Raw genomic sequence first — 19,146 nt, 5'->3', positions numbered from 1 at the left:
ATAGTATCCCTTTCAAATTAGTTTCTAAATTGCACTTTGACTAGACATATCACTGCCCGTATGTTTGTCACATACTTCTTTTCAATGAACGATTCAGTTTTCATCGCATGGTTTCTAGCTTCTTATGTGTTCAGACGTTCCAACATATGCTTTCTTGATAAGTTCTGATTTTTGTATTCCAAATCCTGCGTTTTAGGAGGTTACATTGTAACATTTCATAGTAATTAGTTTTGTATGCGCTAAACGCAAGAATAATCTTTTTGCATGATTTTCTTCTAAAGTTAATATATTTTCTATTGAATTTCCATAATTATTCTAATTAAGAAGCAATAATAACTTGTATTTCTATAAGTTATCAATGTGACTGATAACAATTATGAGAATGATATGAAATTTCAATATGAGAAGCAAAACTCAAGTGACCATGTTAGCACTCTTTAACGAGGTATGGCCTAAATCAATATTAAGGATGAGTCATTGAATATTAGTTGAGCAATAATGAGCATATGAGAGAATTAACGCTAGCGCCTACCCATTTGTGAAATTTGTTGATCACTACAAGTTATCTTGTCAAGAATTAAATGAGATGTCTAGTAGTTGTATCATTTGCATATTATTCAAATGGTTCACGCAATAAATTTTAACTATGTGTAGAATACTAGAATCCTACCCAAAATATTTTGAATATCAAACGTATTAACTCTTTTTTGTAAAGAAAAAAAAAAAAAACAAACAAACAATGTTCCCCCTCAATGTCTAAGATAGTTTCTAAGATGGTTTGCACATTATACAACAGAAAACGTGAAATTAAAAAGAAGAAGAAGAATTAAGATTCAAATAAAATAAATAGTCGATTATAAAAACCACCCTTGAAATATAGAAATAGTTGTAATTTTATACTTAAATGTTTACTTGTAAAAATTGATACTTTAAGTTTGAACAAGTGTTAAAATTTGACTCGCATATTAACATAATTATAGAAATTGTAACAATTGTATAATTTGAGGATTTAATTTTTATCCTTTGAAGGTCCAGTTTCTACAATTATTATAAGTTTGAGAGTCCAATTTTAACATTTGTAGAAATTTGAAAACTTAATTTTTATGATTGAAAGTTTAAAAAACTACCACATGTTTTTACCATTTACCTTAAAATAAATATGTTATGAAAGGACACATCACATCTGGTTGTAAAAAGAAACAAGTTGACCACCCCACCCAAATTAGCAAAGAAAGTGGTTTTGGTGAAGCCCCCTTGGCTTTAGTTGAAATAATTATGAAAAGTGTAGTTTCTTTAGTGGGCACATCCTATAAAAGTGAAAAAAGCTAAAGAAAAATAAATAAATAAAGTAGAAGCTCCTTTGATCCCTGCCAACCCTCCTTTTTCTTTTTCCTCCTTTTTTCTTCCTTGGCTAGAAAAAATAAAATCTTGATTCCTTTATTTTCTTAATTTTAAATAGATGTCATCCAAAATTTCATACATTTTCAAAGTCATGACTTCAATTTTTTTTGTAATTGTAAGTAAGTATGACAATCACATAGCAATCACATAAAAATCCGATAGCAATCACATAACAATCATATAGAAATCAGATAACAATCAAATTTTCAAGGTGGATATTTTTTGACATGTTTGTAAAAAAAAGTAAAATTTAAGGACACGCGCTCAATTCTCAATTTTTTTTTATTATTAAAATTGCAATTGCCCCAATATTTATTTAAACCAACATGAATTTTAGTTTGCATTAAGATCTCGTAGGATTGAGATATTATTTTCTTCATTTTTATGTTTTGCATATTTCACTCATTTAAAATAGAAATAAGGTTTATGTGCTAAATATAAGCATAGGTATATTAATGTAAAACAAAAAAATAGAAAAAGAATAAAACTTATATGCTTGCATTTAAAAAAAAAAACAAAAAACAAAAAACAAATCTGATCCCTACCTTTTCAAAAATCTATTTTACCCATCTAAACATAAAATAGTAATAATAATAACCAACCATTTTGATTCTTAATATTATTCTTTGCTATTCAATATGCCTTCAATACTCGAGTCAACCTACCTATAAGAAGCAAGTTAAAGTAGCACTTTCGTATAAATATATTCCACGTTAAATTAAAAGATAAATTTTCACATATAAAAAAAATATCAAACTATTTATGAAAATAGTAAAAATAAATATTCATAGATATTGATAGACCTCTATCAATCTCTATCAATGATAAATTTCTATCAGTTTTTTTCTATCAATGACAAACTTATGTCAAATTCTATCATTGATAGACGTTGATAGACTTCTATTAACGTCTATCTCTAATAGACATTGATAATAATATCTATCACAATTATAATTAAATTTTACTTTTTTTTTAATATTTTTTCCTCATACTTCTATTTTTGAAAATTCCCTAAATTAAATTTAGAGTTGTGTTTAATAAAACTAAACAACTTTAGAACGGGTCTAAATGTTTGTAAAATTTAAATTTTACTTGATAGATTTTCTTAACCTTTCTTCTGTTTCTTATTTATGAGATGCTTTTTAAAATTTGGAAATTTAATAACGAATTTTACTGTAGACACAATTTAATGTTTAAAATCGGAATATCAAGCTTTAAAAATTAATACTTAAAGCAAAGTAATAACCAAGATGAACATTTTTAAGGATGGTTTGCAAATATAGGAAAATAAGTTAATTTATTTATAAATATAGTAAAACGTCACTGTTTATCAAAAAAAATTTAAAAAATATATTTTAAAATTGTAATGGCTAAAATCAAATAAATGGTTATTTTCAAATATAGGAAAATGAACCAAAATATTTACAAATATAATAAAATCACTGTCTATATACGATAGATCTTTGTCTATATAGATAGACACATATAGTAGTAGATAGACAGAGATAGTAGTCTATCGCGGTCTATCGTAAATAGACTGTGATATTTTGCTATTATTTGTAAATATTTTCACCAATTTTATTATTTGAAATAATTTTCCAACTAGATTTATAAACTTAGATGACTGCAAATCTTGGAATATAATGTTAGAAACCAACAAAGCCGATTTTAAATTTTGTCTCCAATCATCTTGTGTATTTAAAATTGTGTCTCCTTTGTTTATAACGTTGAAATATATTTCTGTATGTTTTTTATATTTTAATTTTAGGCCGACAAAATGAGTGAATATTAGATATTTTTTATATAACAATTGTGGAGATAGGGATAAAAAAAATTTAGACTTTCAAGGAGAAATATCATGTCATATCAATTACCGTTAAGCTAAGTTTACTTTGTGGAAACTGATATTTGACTGAACAAATTCTTGTATCTTAACTTGAGAATTATTTAGCGATTTAATAGAAAGGAAGATAAGCAAATTTCTAATTATAGCCTGCATAATACATAAATCAAGGCCTAAATATCTCAACACCCTCCCTCAAACTCAAGGTGATAGAAACAACTTGAGTTTGTAAGCAGATAAACTGAAACAATTGGTCGACAAAAATTTAAGGAGCAATTCTGAATCAAAACACGGTAGATTTGGACACGAGTTAAAAAACCCATGAAGAATTGGAATACAGAGAACTTCTAGGCTGGAAATAGGAACTCACGAACTTCTAGGTTGGAAATAGAGACCTTCATAAAGATCTAAAACAAAACCCACGAACTTCTGAGCTGAAAACAGAGATCTACGAATGCCAAATTCGAAAACGGAACAGAACAAAGCTGAAACTCATTCACAAAGATAAACCAAAACTAGTCTTGACTGAACCAAACCAAAACTAAGCTTGTCAGAAGCAAAGCATCAAGTGAGTTTGAGTTCTGTTTTGCGGCAAATCTGGGCAAACATCGAGTGGTGAAGCATCGAGTAGGGGAAGCATCGAGTGGGGGAGCATCGAGTGGGTGAGTATCGAGTAGGGGAGCATCGAGTGAGGGAGCATCGAGTGGGAGAGCATGAGTGGGTGAGCATCAAGTAGGTGAGCATCGAGTAGGGGAGTATCGTGTGGGGTATCGAGGATCGAGTTTTGAACCAGATCGAGTTCTGAACTGAATTGAGTTCTTCACAATGGAGATCGAAGATCGAGTTCTGGACTGGATCGAGTTCTTCAAAGTTGGGATCATCGAGTGAGTTTTGTTTCGTGGCATCGAGTGGGTGAGATCTACGATGCGGAAGAGAGGCTGGGCAACAACTGATTTGGGAAGATGTGGAGCGAATCGGAGATGGATTAGCACGTAGATCTACCTCCGTCGATCGGCCACGACAGAGGCAGAGATCGAACAACAACGACAACGAAAGAATAGAGAACTTTAGAAATTGGGCTCTGATACCATGTGGAAACTAATATTCAACTCAATAAATTCTTGTATCTTAACTTGAGAATTACATAGGGATTTTATAGAGAGGAAGATAACCGAATTTCCTAATTATAGCCTGCATAATACATAAATCAAGGCCTAAATATCTCAATAAAGTAATTTTTTTTTTAACTACAAATTGGAAATGGGAAATTTGAACCATGGATCTCTTCGTCCTCAACACATGTAGATGTCAGTTGAGCTAAGCTCTTATTCGCATCTAGTGATACTTAGTATAAAAATATAAGACACTGATAGATGTCTATTATAGTCTATCATAGTCTATCACTTATAAATAGTGACATTGTACTATAATTGTAAATAAATATGTTCATTTTTCTTTATTTGAAAATAGCTCCAAACTAAATTTAAAATGTTAATGTATAAGGCACTATATTGAAATATTTAAAACAACATATACTACACCAAATTAAAAATATAATAAATTACAGAAAATATTCCTAAAATTTATAGTATGTTTCAAAAATACCTCTAGACTTTCAAATGTTTCAATAATATCCTTACAAAAATCGGCATAGTACCATCTTGAATTGAGAAAAGCTTGATGATTGGAACTTGGGGTAAATTAAGGGGACAAATAGTTAGCTTTTTGGGCTTATAAAGGCTAAAATGGATTAGACAAGCAGACATGTGCAAGGGATGATAGATTTAAGTTAGTTTCGCTTAATGAAGGTTTTGTTTAAACACACTTTTATTTGTGATTATTCATGGATCTGGATTTAAGTTACGGCTGGAGTCATCCATTTACCAGTTGCTTAATTGTTTAGTTTTGTGTCCTATTTTGCTTGGGACTAGTAAAAGCTTAAGTTTAGGGATATTTGATAGCACACCAAAATAAGTACTATTTCGAGACTATAGTACAATTAAATTAGATTGAGAATAATAATGAGAAAGATGGGAGAGAATAACACACGATGATTTCACATAGAAAACTCCTAAACTAATTAGGGTAAAAAAACACACAGAATTTCACTATATAAAATATAAGTTATAAACTTTCATTCTTATATAGGAATAGAAAGCACTCTTATAAGAAGAAACACTCTATAATTTTATCTCACACTTCGCTCACTTGTTGGAGATTTTTGGATGATTGGGTCTCCACCTATTTATAGATCAAAGAAACTTAGCCATCAAGCAAATCTAATGGCTCCAAATTCACCTTGATCAATGTGAAGGATCCGATGACTCCAAATTTTCCTTGATCAATATAAAATATTTAATGGTCATAAATTGATCTTGAACAAATTGTAAAATCTTGGTAGAAAATTGTCTTCCAAGAAGCTTCTTGAAGAATAATAAATCTTCTTGAAGCATCTTAAATATTATTTAACAATCTCCCACTTGGAGATTTAACTGATAATCATTCACGTCTCCACACCATTCTTTTTACCTTACCATCTTCATGTTACTTATGTTTCTGCTTGGCCATTCAAGGATCGATGCCAATTGAACGTCTCAGTGTATTGACTACCTTTGTTAAGTAATTTGCTAGGTTTTCATTTGTATGAATTTTATGCATATCCAGTATTCCCTCCTCCACTTTCTCACAAACAAACTGGTACTACACTCGAATATGTTTGGACATGGCATGGAAAGGTAGATTCCTTCAAATATATGAGGCACTCTGACTGTCAAGAAACAAAGAAATTTTCTTATGTTTATGCATGAGTTCCTCCAATAGTATTTTTAACTATACTTCTTTACTAGCTTATGTAGTTGCAACATATTCTGTTTCTTTTGTTGACATAGCCACTTGGAAACCCAACTTATAACTGTTGGGATTAGTGACCTAAATCTCTTTGTACTCGTAGTTTGTAAACTTGTATAAAGAAATTTTATTAATAAAATAAATTTTATTTTATTTTACGCATGAAGTCAATCCAATAAACTAAGATCAAAGGTTATTTTATGTAACTTGAATAGTATGTGGTAGACATACTGGTGGATCATGTTCAAGTAACAAACTAAATGGTATGTAGTATATGGATTAGGTTGGGTGCCTTATCCTGGTGATACTATGGATACGACCTACTTTTAAATGTTATAAGAGTTGTAAATATTACAAACGATTTGATCCAAATCGTTCATGTGGAGATATGTGAATAGGGATATCCTATACAATGAGTTTATATAAAACTGGACCACGAAATGATTAATCTCTCTTTATAACACCATTACTTGAAGAGATTAACATTTCAATAGGATGACCATAGGTGACTCGACCTTAATCCTAAGTGAACTTTGGACTTCTATCTTTGAGGACAATCCTTTTATCGGTATGGGTGAGAATGGCCATATTTGACGACTCAATATGTTAATCATTTTGCGGATTTGTTCGAGTAGGGAGCTGAAAACATAGCTACAGAAGATGGAATCCACTCTTTCCCATCTTTAGGATAAGTAGATGAATCACTCTCTTAAGAGCTTATTTTGGATCTTGAACAATGAGGGCATTCACCCTCTCACTGACCAGAGAGGGGACTAGTTTATAGTTAGACTATAACTAATTATTCATTAAAGGGATCAGTGGTACTTAAGGAGTTAGATGTAATTACAAAGATAAAACGGTAATTTGACCCAGCTGGAGTTATGAGCAATTCATGAAGGGTTAACTTACTGTCGATTGGTTATATCCGTGGACACAGAATTATATCTACAATGCGAAGAGTGTAGTTGTGGTTTTCAGTGGAATGATTGACAGTTAATGAATGTTGATTAATCTAATGAATGAATTTAATTAATTAATCTTGTATCATTAGAGATTCTAATCTATAGGTCTATTAGGCCCTCTTGCTAGCTCATCAAGGATAAAACAAAGCATAAATAGTTTTGTAATTATTTGAATTGTTCAAACTATTTAAGGAAATCTTTTATATTAATATGATTAATATAAAGTATAATGTATATTGATACATTATAATACATAGTCACTTGTGAATATGATTTATAACTAATACTATGTATAAGGGATTTAACATAATTGATACATTATAGTTATTAATATAATTTATGATCAATAAGAGATAAACATTTGAATGAGATTCAAATTGTTATATTGTATGTTGATACATAATAATATATAGTTAATTATAAATATAATTTATAATTAATAATATATGAGAGTGATATATTTAAATAAGATTCATATATTAATTATATGAATATAATTCATATAAATGCTATAGGTTAAATTTAATGTGAATATGATTCGTATTAAAACTATAGATTATGTGAGATGATGTCATTTGAATATGATTCAACTGAAATTAATAATATGTGATATTTAATTATACATTACAATAATGTTATATATATATAAAAGTTAAAATAACTCTCATTTTTGGGAGTTATTAAACATTAAATAATGAGGGAGTTATCTCTGATAGCTCTCAAAAAGAGCTATTATTTCTACCTTAATTCAGGCTCGTTATCGGTTTTTACGTGTTTATTTTCCTATTTTTTAAGTATCGAGCAATCAAGAGGTAAGATGGACGATTTGTGAAGAACGGGGTTAATTAGAAGTAATTTGGAGTTGATTTGAGCATCCGGGCTTCAAAGGAGTTGAAATTACCAAAATACCATCAAATTTCACCAAGTATAATCGACCATCAAGTAATCGAGTAAAACAGCATCGAGTATAATCAAGTATAATCAACCATTAAGTAAATTTTCATTGAGTATAATCAGCCATAAAGTATCATCGTGTAAAAGGTTATCGAGTATAATCGTGTAAAATGCTATCGAGTAAACGAGCTTCGAGCATCGAGTAAAGGAGCATCGTGCATTGAGTATCAAGTTTTTGATAGAATGCTCAGCGTTGCAACGTTTTTCCTTGACGCTCGTGGCCTTTCCTGTCAAGCGTTGCAATGCTGTGATCATTATATAAATATCTCCCTTTGCTTTAGGTCAGACGAAGACGCTCACCTTTGGCCTCCAGCCAAATTTCCCCTCTCTTTTCTCAACCACTTTGTATTATGGGTCTTCCTTTAGTAGTTAGTCGAGTAATGTCGGATTGTAGCCTCTCCATTTTCATGGGAAGGTAAGATTTTGGTTTCTTAGCTTAGGGATTCGAGGGATCTTGATATAATTTCTTGACATTTCGATTTATTGATGTATACAAACTTGTCTATGGATTTTAATCCGAATTTACATTTATGAATTGCATGATTTTAATTGTTGATTGATGCCCAATAATTGTTGTTGTGTGATTCTAATGCTTTGTGATTAACTTGTAATATTTGACACATATTTATAAGTTAATCCTAATGGAAGAAATAGGTTTGTTAGGAAAAAAGGACTACTTCTATCAACATAGAGAAAAATAATAATGATTGTTTAATTAGACGTTGGAAGTTAAATACTCATCTTAGCATAATCCCTAGAACTTAATGCGATTTGTTAATTTGTATGGATTGGACTCATTTTTTGTGTATTTTGATTAATTAAATAATCAGGACCATTGGTTGGGATTCCAATCAATTAGGCTAAGCGTAAACAAGAAGTTTAAGTCATAAATTGGTTCAATGATCTAAATTATATTGGGTGAATAAGATATCTCGATTAATTGTGCTTCTTTCTTTACTTTTCTTGCACTTTATTTTATGCAATTTCAATTATCTATCCTCACCAAACCACCCCCCCCCCCCTTCCCACCCCAATTATCTCTTTAATTGAAAACAAGCTTCGATGAACTAATCTTCCGCGCTTCCCTGAGGTTCGACCTGGACTTTCCACTTGTACTATCAGTTAGTATAAGTAGTTCGTCCAGTGATTTCTAAATATTATTTGTATAGGCGCAGGTTTACAGGCGATGGTAAACTCAACCTGACCAAATTGGTGTCATTGCCGAGGAGCCAACGAAATCCTTTATTTTTTAAACTTATAGTGTCTATCCTTTCTAATCGATTTTCTCTTTTGGTGCATGGCCCACACTCCCAAAGGTTCTAGATAGTTTTATTTTGTAGAGATTTCCAGGGAGGAGTGGAGAATCATAAGAGAGGAGACAGCAAGCTGCGCTCGATAGAGATATTCGTGTTGTGGACACATCCAGAGAAGAAGGCGTTCCTGAGAATTTTTCAGTAATGGCCGAACGAGAAAAGACTCTCAAGGAGCTTGTAACACCTGACTTTGCTCAGCAGTCGCTATACATTGCCTATCCTGAGGCGACAGAAAACTTTGAACTTAAATCTGGCTTAATTTACTTATTTCCTGCATTTTCTGGTCTACAGGGCGAGGATCCGCACAAACATTTGAAGGAATTCTATGTGGTGTGCAATGGAATGAGACCTAATGGGGTGACCCAAGAGCAGATAAACATGAAAGCATTCCCCTTTTCATTGAAGGGGGATGCCAAAGAGTGGCTCTACATTCTTCCACCAGAGAGCATCATGTCCTGGGAAGAATTGTAGAGGTTGTTCTTAGAGAAGTTTTTTCCAACATCCCAACCTGCTAGTATCAAAAAAGAAATTTAAAGCATCATGCAGTTTAATGGGGAGACCCTTCATGAGTATTGGGAACGATTCAAAAAGACCTATGTCAAGTTTCCCATCATCAGATCTCAGACTAGCTCTTGATCCAATACTTTTATAAGGGACTGATGTAGACCCAAAAAAGCAGCATAGATGCAGCTACAGAAGAAGCCTTAGTCAATAAAATCCCAACTGAGTCAATGAACCCGGTAGCTACTATGGCAGCAAATTCTCAACAGTTTGGAACCATAGCTGCAGTCAGTGCAAATCCATCAATGACGTAAGTGAACTTAAGAAAGAAATATATGACTTAGTTTCTGTTGTATAGTAGCTAGCAAAAGTTGAAGATTGGATAGCCCGCGACTGTTTTTCAAATGTCTCAAAGAATTGGCCATTTAGCGGATGTTTTCCCAAATGCTTTGCAAGGAGCAATGCTTAAGGTAAATGTCGTTGGAGGCTATAGCTTCAATGGGCAAAGCAAAAGGCGGGACCCATTCAGTCAGGCTGACAATCCTGAGTGGAAAGACCACCCAAACTTGAATGGGAAGGGCAGAAGAAGTAGGCTCAGCCTAGTCATGGAGCTCCGTCTGGTTCAAGTATGTCCTTAGAAGATACGGCTAAAAGTCTTGCTGATAATCATTTTAAATTTCAGAGTGCCATTGATGCTTTAGGGACCCAAGTCTCTCAACCAGCCACCTCGATGAATAAATTGGAGAGACAATCTGGCAAACTCCCATCTCAACCAGAATCAAACCCTAGAGCAAATGTAAATGCAATGATGTTGATGAGTGGCAAGGAGTTGGAACCACCTGCTGAGTCAAAGGAGCCAGAATTGGAAAGCCCAGGAATTTCTTCTTCAAATTCAACCGTTTTACCACAAAAAACAAACATGGAGTATCTTCTCACCCTTATCCTCCTTTAGATGTGTATGTGTCTAAAGCGTCTTTTCTTTCCAGGCTTGCAAGGCCAAAAGAACCGATGGTTGACAAGGATAATGAGCTTTTGAAGATGTTTAGGAGGGTAGAGATAAATATTCCTCTCCTCGATGTCGTCAAGAAAATTCCTAAATACACCAAATTCCTTAAGGAGCTTTGCATAAGGAAGAGACAAGCGAAGGAAAAGGAGAGAATGGTGGTAAATCAATCTGTCTGCGATCCTTAAGAAAAACTTGCCTGAAAGACAAAAGGATCCAAGTATATTTTCTTTCCCTTGCATCATAGGAAAAAAGAAAATTGATATGGCCATGCTAGATTTGGGTGCGTCAATAAATGTTATGATTTATTCAATTTATCAAGAATTAAAGTTAAAAGACCTAATTTAAACTGGAACTGTGATTCAATTAGTTGATAGGTCTTTTATACATCCATTAGGAGTGATAGAGGATGTCCTAGATCAGGTCAATGAATTGCTTTTTCCTATTGATTTCTATGTTTTTAAGATGGAAGAGCCCACATCTATTTCATCTGCATCCATCTTGCTTGGCCAACGATTGATGTGGATGAGGGCGCTTTATCCGTAGAGTTCGATGGTGAGTTGGTTAAGTTTAATAATTTCGATGCTATGAAAACTTCTACCATAGGGCAAATACATTCTTTGTGCCAGATTGATGTGTTCGACTGTTTTGAGCAGGAGGTTATATGGGATGTCTATGACAATGATGAGGATCACTCAGGAGATTTGATCCCACTTGGAGAGCTTACCATCTTGTCTATGATTGAGCCAGTAGGTATGCCCTCATATTCTAATGATGAATCTTCTGACAAGGTGCTTCCTTCTGTTTTGTAGGCACCTACATTGGAGATGAAGGAGTTTCCAGACCACCTAAAGTACGCCTATCTGGCGGAAGCTGAGACCTTGCCTATTATAATTTCAAAGAACCTGACTGAGGAACAAGAGAAGCAGTTGGTGGAGGTATTGCAAAAATAGAAGCTGGCCAGTGGATAGACATTAGCTGACATAAAAGGTATTAGCCCTGCTATGTGCATGCATCGACAGCCCCAACGACATCTAAGTCCTATCTTGGAGGAGTAGTAATGAAAGAGTTGTTCAAACTCTCGGATGCGGGTATTATCCATCTTATTCCTGATAGTGAGTGGGTTAGTCCTATTCATGTAGTGCCTAAGAAAACAGGTATTACTATGGTGAAAAATGATGAAGGTTGTCTAATTCCTGTTAGGGTTCAGAATGGGTGGAGGAAGTGTATAGATTTTAGAAAATTAAATGTTGTAACTAGAAAGGACTGTTAGATTGAGGAAGCAAGCAGCGAAAGTAAAATAGGATCATTAAGCATTCTAATTCATTAATTTTGCCTTCAAACTAAGCATGCTCATAAACTAGAAATAGAGTTTCAACACTAACCTTTGAAGTACCTTTGAATCAAGATCTCCAGCTGCAACCTCCTTGATTTCTACTCGTGAACCACCATAAGGACTTCTCTACTATCCTCTTGGTGCCTTGGATTGAGTTGTGGGAATCAAAATAAGCATGGATTAAGGGAATAAGGAGAGAAGGACTAGTTTATCGACTGGAAGAATAGTTCTTCAAACACTATTTCTCAGCAAAATTTCAACTGATGCATCTCTTCTCCCACTCAAAATTTCAGCTTTATATTGCATGACTTTCATGCAACTAACAGCCTTGCATGAATCACAACTCATGCTTGAATTAATTGAACTGAAGAAGAATGGAAAGTGAGTGAGCTACTGAAAAATGAAAGTGGAAAAAACCACTTTGCCATTTCCAATTTTCTTATTTTGAATTGATTTCCCAAAATCAAATAACATTTCCATTAAAAACATGAAATTTTATTAACTTTACAAAACTAATTAAATTATGAATTTTCTAATAAAATTAATAAATTAATTAATCTTACTAATTTAATATCAAATATTAAATTAATTCCTCATCAATCCCACTACCATGAATCTTTATTCATGAATTTAATATTTAAAACATATTTAAATATTAACCGATTCTCCAATTCTGTTTAATTCAAATATTAAACATGTAATTATATCACATATAATTACTAATTCCCTTAATTCTAATTTGAACATTTCAAATTAACTTATCACGCTACTCTAATGCTAATCCATTTGTGAGCTAGTAAGAGAACCTAATGGACCTACAGATCATGGGCTCCAATGATCCGAGATTAATTGGCTAAACTCTTTACATCGAATTAACCACTATTCGTTAACTACTGGGTCACTCCACTAAAGCCCGTAGTTGCACTCCCTTCACTGTAGATATATTGTGTCCACTCGATATAACCATGATTACGAAAGTTAACCCCTCACAGATTGTTCGTAATAACGGCTGCGTCAAAAGGTTGTTTTACCCTCGAGATTATCTTTTGTTCCTTAAGTCCCACTGATTCTCTAATGAACAATTAGATTGTGATCCGATCATTAAATTGAGTCCCTCTCGGGCCAATGAGAGGCTGGGATCCCTTGTTCAAGACCCGGAGTCTGTACTTAAGGGAACAACCTCTCTACTATCCCTGAAAGTGAGTAGGAGTGAATTCCATCTTGCACCCTATGTCCCACACTATCTACCCCGTCTTACCCCTTAAATAGGAGGCTTATTGAGTCGGCGCTGTTGAGCCAACCCTCACCTATGCAAATCTAAGGATAATTCCGAATAAACAGGAGTTTATAGTTAGCTCAGGATTCAAGATAAGTTACCTAGGTCATCATTGTGAAATAGTCAGTCCTAAACAGTAAAGAATGTTATAAAGTAAGAGTCACTTATTTCATGGTCCGATCTTGTGCAGACTCATTGCATAGGACGCCCCCACTCCTCATTTCATCACATGTACGAATTAGGATCACTTCGTTTGTAGAACTTTACAACTCTTTGTAATAACTACAGAGTGGGTCGTATCCAATAGTGTTACCAGGATAAGGCACCAAACTTTATTCATATACTATAGACCATTTTGACTATTTACTCGAACCTGGTCCATTTTTATGTCTCCACATAAAGTTCAAGTACTCATGTAATAATCATGGATCTTTTAGTTTATTGGATTTATTTCTAAAATGAAACAAGCAATTCATATATTCAATAACAACTTATTGAATTTTTAGAATAATTTGAATGTTTATAAACCACAAGTTTTAGGACATAAAACCCAACAAGGACCACTTCCCTATTCCCTTTATCGATCAAATGCTCGAAAGGTTAGCTGGTAAGCCTTTCTTCTGTTTCTTTGATGGGTTTTCGGGTTTCTATCAAATCTCGATTAACTAGAAGGACCAACAGAAGACAACCTTTATATGTCCCTATGGCACCTTTGCCTTCAGAAGAATGCCATATGGACTATGTAATGCTCCTGGTACCTTTCAGCATTGTATGATGTCCATATTTTCTAAGTTTATTGAAAAATGCATGAAGGTTTTTATGGATGACGTTACTGTGTATGGAGACTCATTTGCTGATTGTCTGTCTAATTTGTCTAGGTGCTAGAAAGATGCATTGAGTCTAAACTGGTTCTTAATTTTTAAAAATGTCATTTCATGGCCGCACGTGGCACTGTATTAGGACATATAGTATCTAAGCATGGCATAGAGGTAGACCCTGCCAATATTGATATTATTTCTAAGCTCCCTTACCCCACAAATGTGAGGGAGGTTCATTCGTTTCTTGGTCATGCAAGTTTCTATTGCAGGTTCATAAAACATTTTAGTAAGATTGCTCAGCTAGTGACCTCTCTTCTTCAAAAGGATGTGGCCTTTGATTTCTATGATGATTGCAGAAGAAGTTTTGATGTGCTAAAGAACGCCTTGTCGTGTACTCCGGTCATTTAGGCTTCTCGTTGGGATCTTCCCTTCGAGATTAGCGATGCAAGCGATTATGCTGTAGTCGCAGTGTTGGGGTAGAAGGTTGACAAGAAACATCACATCATATACTACGCTTCAAAGACCCTCAACCCGACTCAATGCAGCTACACAAAGGAGTTTTTAGCAGTTATTTTTGCTTTAGAAAAATTTCTCTCTTATATTATAGGATCTGAAGTTATTGTCTTTTCTAATCATGCAACTCTACGCTATCTAATCTCAAAGAAGGAGTCCAATCCCAAATTGCAGAGGTGGGTTCTTCTCCTCCAAGAGTTTAAACTAAGACTTCAAGACAGGAAGGGATGCGACACCTGAGCAGAATAGTAGCTGATGGAAGTTGTCTCAATTTAGATGGAGACTTCACTGACCACATTTTGATACAGGCAGACGATATTTCCATGACTCCTTGGTATGCTGATATTGTGAATTACTTGACCACTGGTAAGTTCCCTCATGGAATGAATAGACATGGGCAGGATAGAATCAAGGTATTATGTTTGGGAGGAACCTATTCTGTGAAAATTTTGTTTTGATCAGATAGTTAGGAGGTGTGCCTTTAATGATGAGTTCTTTTCTGTTCTAGAATTTTTTCATAAGCATGCATGTGGAGGACACTTCAATCCCAAAAGAACCACCAAAAATGTCTTAGATTCTTGTTTATATTGGGACACATTATTTATGGATGCATATTTTTTCTATAAAATGTGTGAACAATGTCAGAAATTTGGAGGTTTATCCCGTAGGAATGAGATGCTACAATTCCCTATCCTTTTCTGTGAAATATTTGATGTTTGGGGGATTGACTTTATGAGGCCCTTTCCTTCTTCTTGTGGGTATAAGTACATTTGATTTACATTGGACTATGTTTCCAAATGGGTGGAAGCAAAGACCACAATTACTGATGATGCTAAAGTGGTTGCAGGTTTCTTAAAGACTAACATTATATGCAGGTTTGGCTTCTTGAAAGCAAGCATAAACAATCAAGGATCACACTTTTGCAATCGGGTCATTGCTTCCTTGTTGAAGAAGTACAGTGTTCAATATCGTATTGCCACCCCATACCACCCTCAAACTAATGGGCAGGCGGAGGTGTCCAACAAGGAAGTAAAGACCATTTTGGAAAAGGTGGTCAACCCAGTAAGGAAGGATTGGAGCCTCCGACTTGATGACACTCTATGGGCTTATAAGACAGCCTTCAAGACTTCTAGTGGGATGTCTCCCTACTGGATGGTTTATGGAAAAACTTGCCATCTTCCAGTTGAAATCCAACATAAGGCATACTAGCCAGTCAAGAAGTGCAACTGGGACTTAAAGCTAGCTGGGGAGGCTAGACTTCTACAGCTTCAAGAGTTAAAAGAGCTCAGGTTAAAGTGTTTTGATAATTCTTTGATTTATAAGAAAATAGCGAAAAACTTTTATGACAAAATGATTGCACCTAATCAGTTTCAAGTAGGACAAAAGTAACTTATGTATAACTCTCAATTGAAATTTATGTCTGGTAAACACCGGTCCAAGTGGCTTGGAACATTTGGTGTTTCTCACGTTTGTCCTTATGGTGCAGTAAACATTGTTAATCTCGAGACTGGAAAGGTTATTAGAGTTAATGGGCACAGGTTGAAATTGAGCCATCACGATCGAGCAACCTACCATAAATATTTGTGCTACCTGAAGGCAGCTAGTATTTAAAATTATTTTGCTTTCTAGGGTTAGATTTCAATTCAATAATTGTTTGTTTTTATTGAGCCTAATTCTTTCTATTATTCTGGTTTGCTAGGATTTTTGGTAAGAAAAGAAGTTAAGCCGAGTGTCCTACATCCTTCCTTCACTCCATTGTCGTGGAAAGTATTCTGATCCCTCGTGCTTTATTTTGATCACATTAAGGACAATGTGTGTTTAAAAGTTTAAGGTGGGATGTTTTTATTTTATTTTTGGGCTGAATTTTTATTTTAATTTGATGATATTATTTGTGGTCCTTGAGCGCTACACTCGGACAATGCTTGCTTGATTTAGTTTGTCTTGTTGTTTTGTTCCTTACAATGACTAGTCTATGACGCACTCGTATGAATTGTTTCTACATTACAATAGGTTGGATGAAATGATTCATAATTTTCATAATGTTTATGAAAAATATTCTACTTAATTTTTTAGTACATCTTCAAGCCCTTTGCATATTTATCTTGACCCTGTATGCTTGCTTAGAATTGAATTATGAGACCATAAATTTGTTTGTCACTCCGATAGGCCTTGGTGATAGATATTAGTCCTTCCACGGTTCAATTTAGTAATTCATGCTTGAGATGTAGTCAATCGATATCACTGTCGCCTAGTAGTAAAAAAGAAAAAAAGGAAGAGAATTTTCATTTATGCATGTGTAGGGGTCTACTCCTCTTCTTCAAGGGTATGATTAACCCGAGGCGGCCATGCCACCCGTGGTTTCCTTCGAGATAAAGTATTCTAAGGGAATGAGTAAGCTTAGGCACTTTTGAAGGGAAATTGGCCTGTAGTTGGATGACTCGCATGACACCCATATGGGCAAGCCAAACGAAAGTCGGTTTCCTGGATTAAGTTTTCCCTTTGAGTAAAAAAAATAATAATAAATAAATAAACAAGAAAGAAAAGCATGCAGTAAGGGTGATGGATGATTAGATTTTGATCGATCCAATTTGATTTCATTACCACATTGAAATTAGGAAAACTAATCCTGGAACCTTCAAGCCAGTGTAGGGGGAAAACAAATGGAAGATTCATAAGGTCATTCCAGGCTCGTTCTTGTTCAAAAAAAATAACTTTGAGCTTGGACATGCATAACAAGTTTTAAAACGAATTTTCAAACCGTTGTTGAAAGATGGAATACTTTTTGATTACCTATTCGATTATGAAATTAATTCTAGTTGACTGTTGAGGCTTGAGTAAGGAACATTCTAGTTTGACAAACTGATTATTTTTTTGCATGATTGCTTGTTTTAACTTGCTCAAGGACGATCAAGAATTAAGTTTGGGGTGTTTGATAGCATTGGAAATGTGCTATCTTCTTCCGCTTAACTCAGGGTTGTTGTCAACTCGGGGATCGATGTCGTTACTTCGACTCCAAACCAAAACAAAAGAAAATTTATAAAATCGCCAAACTACTCCTATCACTATTAAAATGTAGGAACAGCGGCAAGTGTGGGGTCGAACCACAGAGAAGCGAAGAATTAATTACTTTTTGGGTTAGATTTGACCGTGGAAAAACAGTAAAAACTAGGTTTGGTTTTTGGTTTTTAAATTGAAAATTGCAAGTAAAAGTAAAGTGCAATGGATATATGAAACGGTAGTGGATTCGGGTAGTTCTTCAATCAAATAACCATTCAATGTAATTTAAATCATTGTTTTCTGCAAAAATATTATGTATTCGAATTATGAATACATAGCTACCCAATCGATGTGGATTAACTAATCTCTACAAAGGCCGACAATCAATTAGTCCGAACCAATTGATAACGGGCAGAAATGCACGTTATTACAATTCTAAGTTACTAAACGATGCAGGTTTGCATTGATAAAATATATAAGATTGCGTCCAAAAAGCATTAAGTTTGTAACATTGTGGTCGCATGCGATCATTGCATAAAAATAGTTAACTTTTGTATTTTTGTGCAGAATATGTGTTAACGCAAAGCATAAAATGTGATCACAAGAAAGCAATGGTCAAGCGCAGTGTTACCGCAAGGCTTTGCGGTGATTTGTGCTCGCAAACATTGGCTCAAGAAGGATTGCCGCATAGAGCCGCTGCAACTTGATGGGCGCATTTGGGTGAAAAGCATAATAAATCACGATGGGACAGAAAGCTAATGACAGTCGAGTCCAAATTAAGTTGGCAAGCCGCTAACGAACTACTGTAACAAGTACACTCAAATTTTCGGTGACAAATATTCGGTACATCAGACAGAGAATTAATGTCATACCATCAGTGCAATCATAAGAAAGAAGACGCCTTTCACCCCGAAGCTCTATAAATACCGAGGGCAACCTTCAGTAAAGGAGTTCGGATAGTTGGAGAATTTTTCTTTAGATAGAATAGCCTTGTTCACAGTTTTCGTTTTTACTTAGAAGGCAGAAGCGAGAGAAGCGAGATTGTGCCGAAAGATCGTTCCGGTGAACTTGGAAGAGTGTCGGGAGAGTCAGATTAGAAACGCATAATCAAGATATATAAGCTTAGGAATAAGCACTGTCTGCTATTAACGCATCGCATGCATCCTAGAGATAGGTTATGATTGTATGCGGTCACCTTGTCGTTGTGTGCATCTTGCATCATCGCATAGGAAAAAAGTAAAGACTTAGGAATTAGTTCTATGGACATTATCACATTCATCACATACTTCCTAGAACTAGGAGCACGACATTTGCATTGGAAAATAATTTGCTATCGCATTAATGTAGCATGATCACATAGTTTGACGCATTCCTGGGAAAGC

At 34.4% G+C, this 19,146-nt stretch overlaps 2 protein-coding genes across 2 annotated transcripts; both read left to right on the top strand.

The window, feature by feature from the left end:
• Nucleotides 1-9,464: 9,464 nt before the first annotated feature.
• LOC150035053 (uncharacterized) lies at nucleotides 9,465-9,791 on the top strand. Its single transcript, XM_090315217.1, has one exon. The coding sequence runs from the start codon at nucleotides 9,465-9,467 to the stop codon at nucleotides 9,789-9,791; it is 327 nt and encodes a 108-aa protein (XP_090171343.1).
• Nucleotides 9,792-10,069: 278 nt separating this feature from the next.
• On the top strand, nucleotides 10,070-15,976 carry LOC120080991 (uncharacterized). The gene is made up of 9 exons (XM_090315216.1): nucleotides 10,070-10,131; nucleotides 10,237-10,447; nucleotides 10,504-10,745; nucleotides 10,808-10,985; nucleotides 11,481-11,573; nucleotides 11,637-11,762; nucleotides 15,076-15,180; nucleotides 15,413-15,525; nucleotides 15,643-15,976. Exons 1-9 carry the CDS (start codon nucleotides 10,070-10,072, stop codon nucleotides 15,974-15,976), a joined length of 1,464 nt encoding a protein of 487 aa, XP_090171342.1.
• Nucleotides 15,977-19,146: the final 3,170 nt, after the last annotated feature.

Source organism: Benincasa hispida, chromosome 7, assembly GCF_027475165.1.
Source record: "Benincasa hispida cultivar pf3 chromosome 7, pf3_genome.v1.1, whole genome shotgun sequence".
NCBI classification, from domain to species: Eukaryota; Viridiplantae; Streptophyta; class Magnoliopsida; order Cucurbitales; family Cucurbitaceae; genus Benincasa; species Benincasa hispida.
Note: the sequence above shows the minus strand (reverse complement) of the source record. Positions and strands in the feature narration are given on the sequence as shown.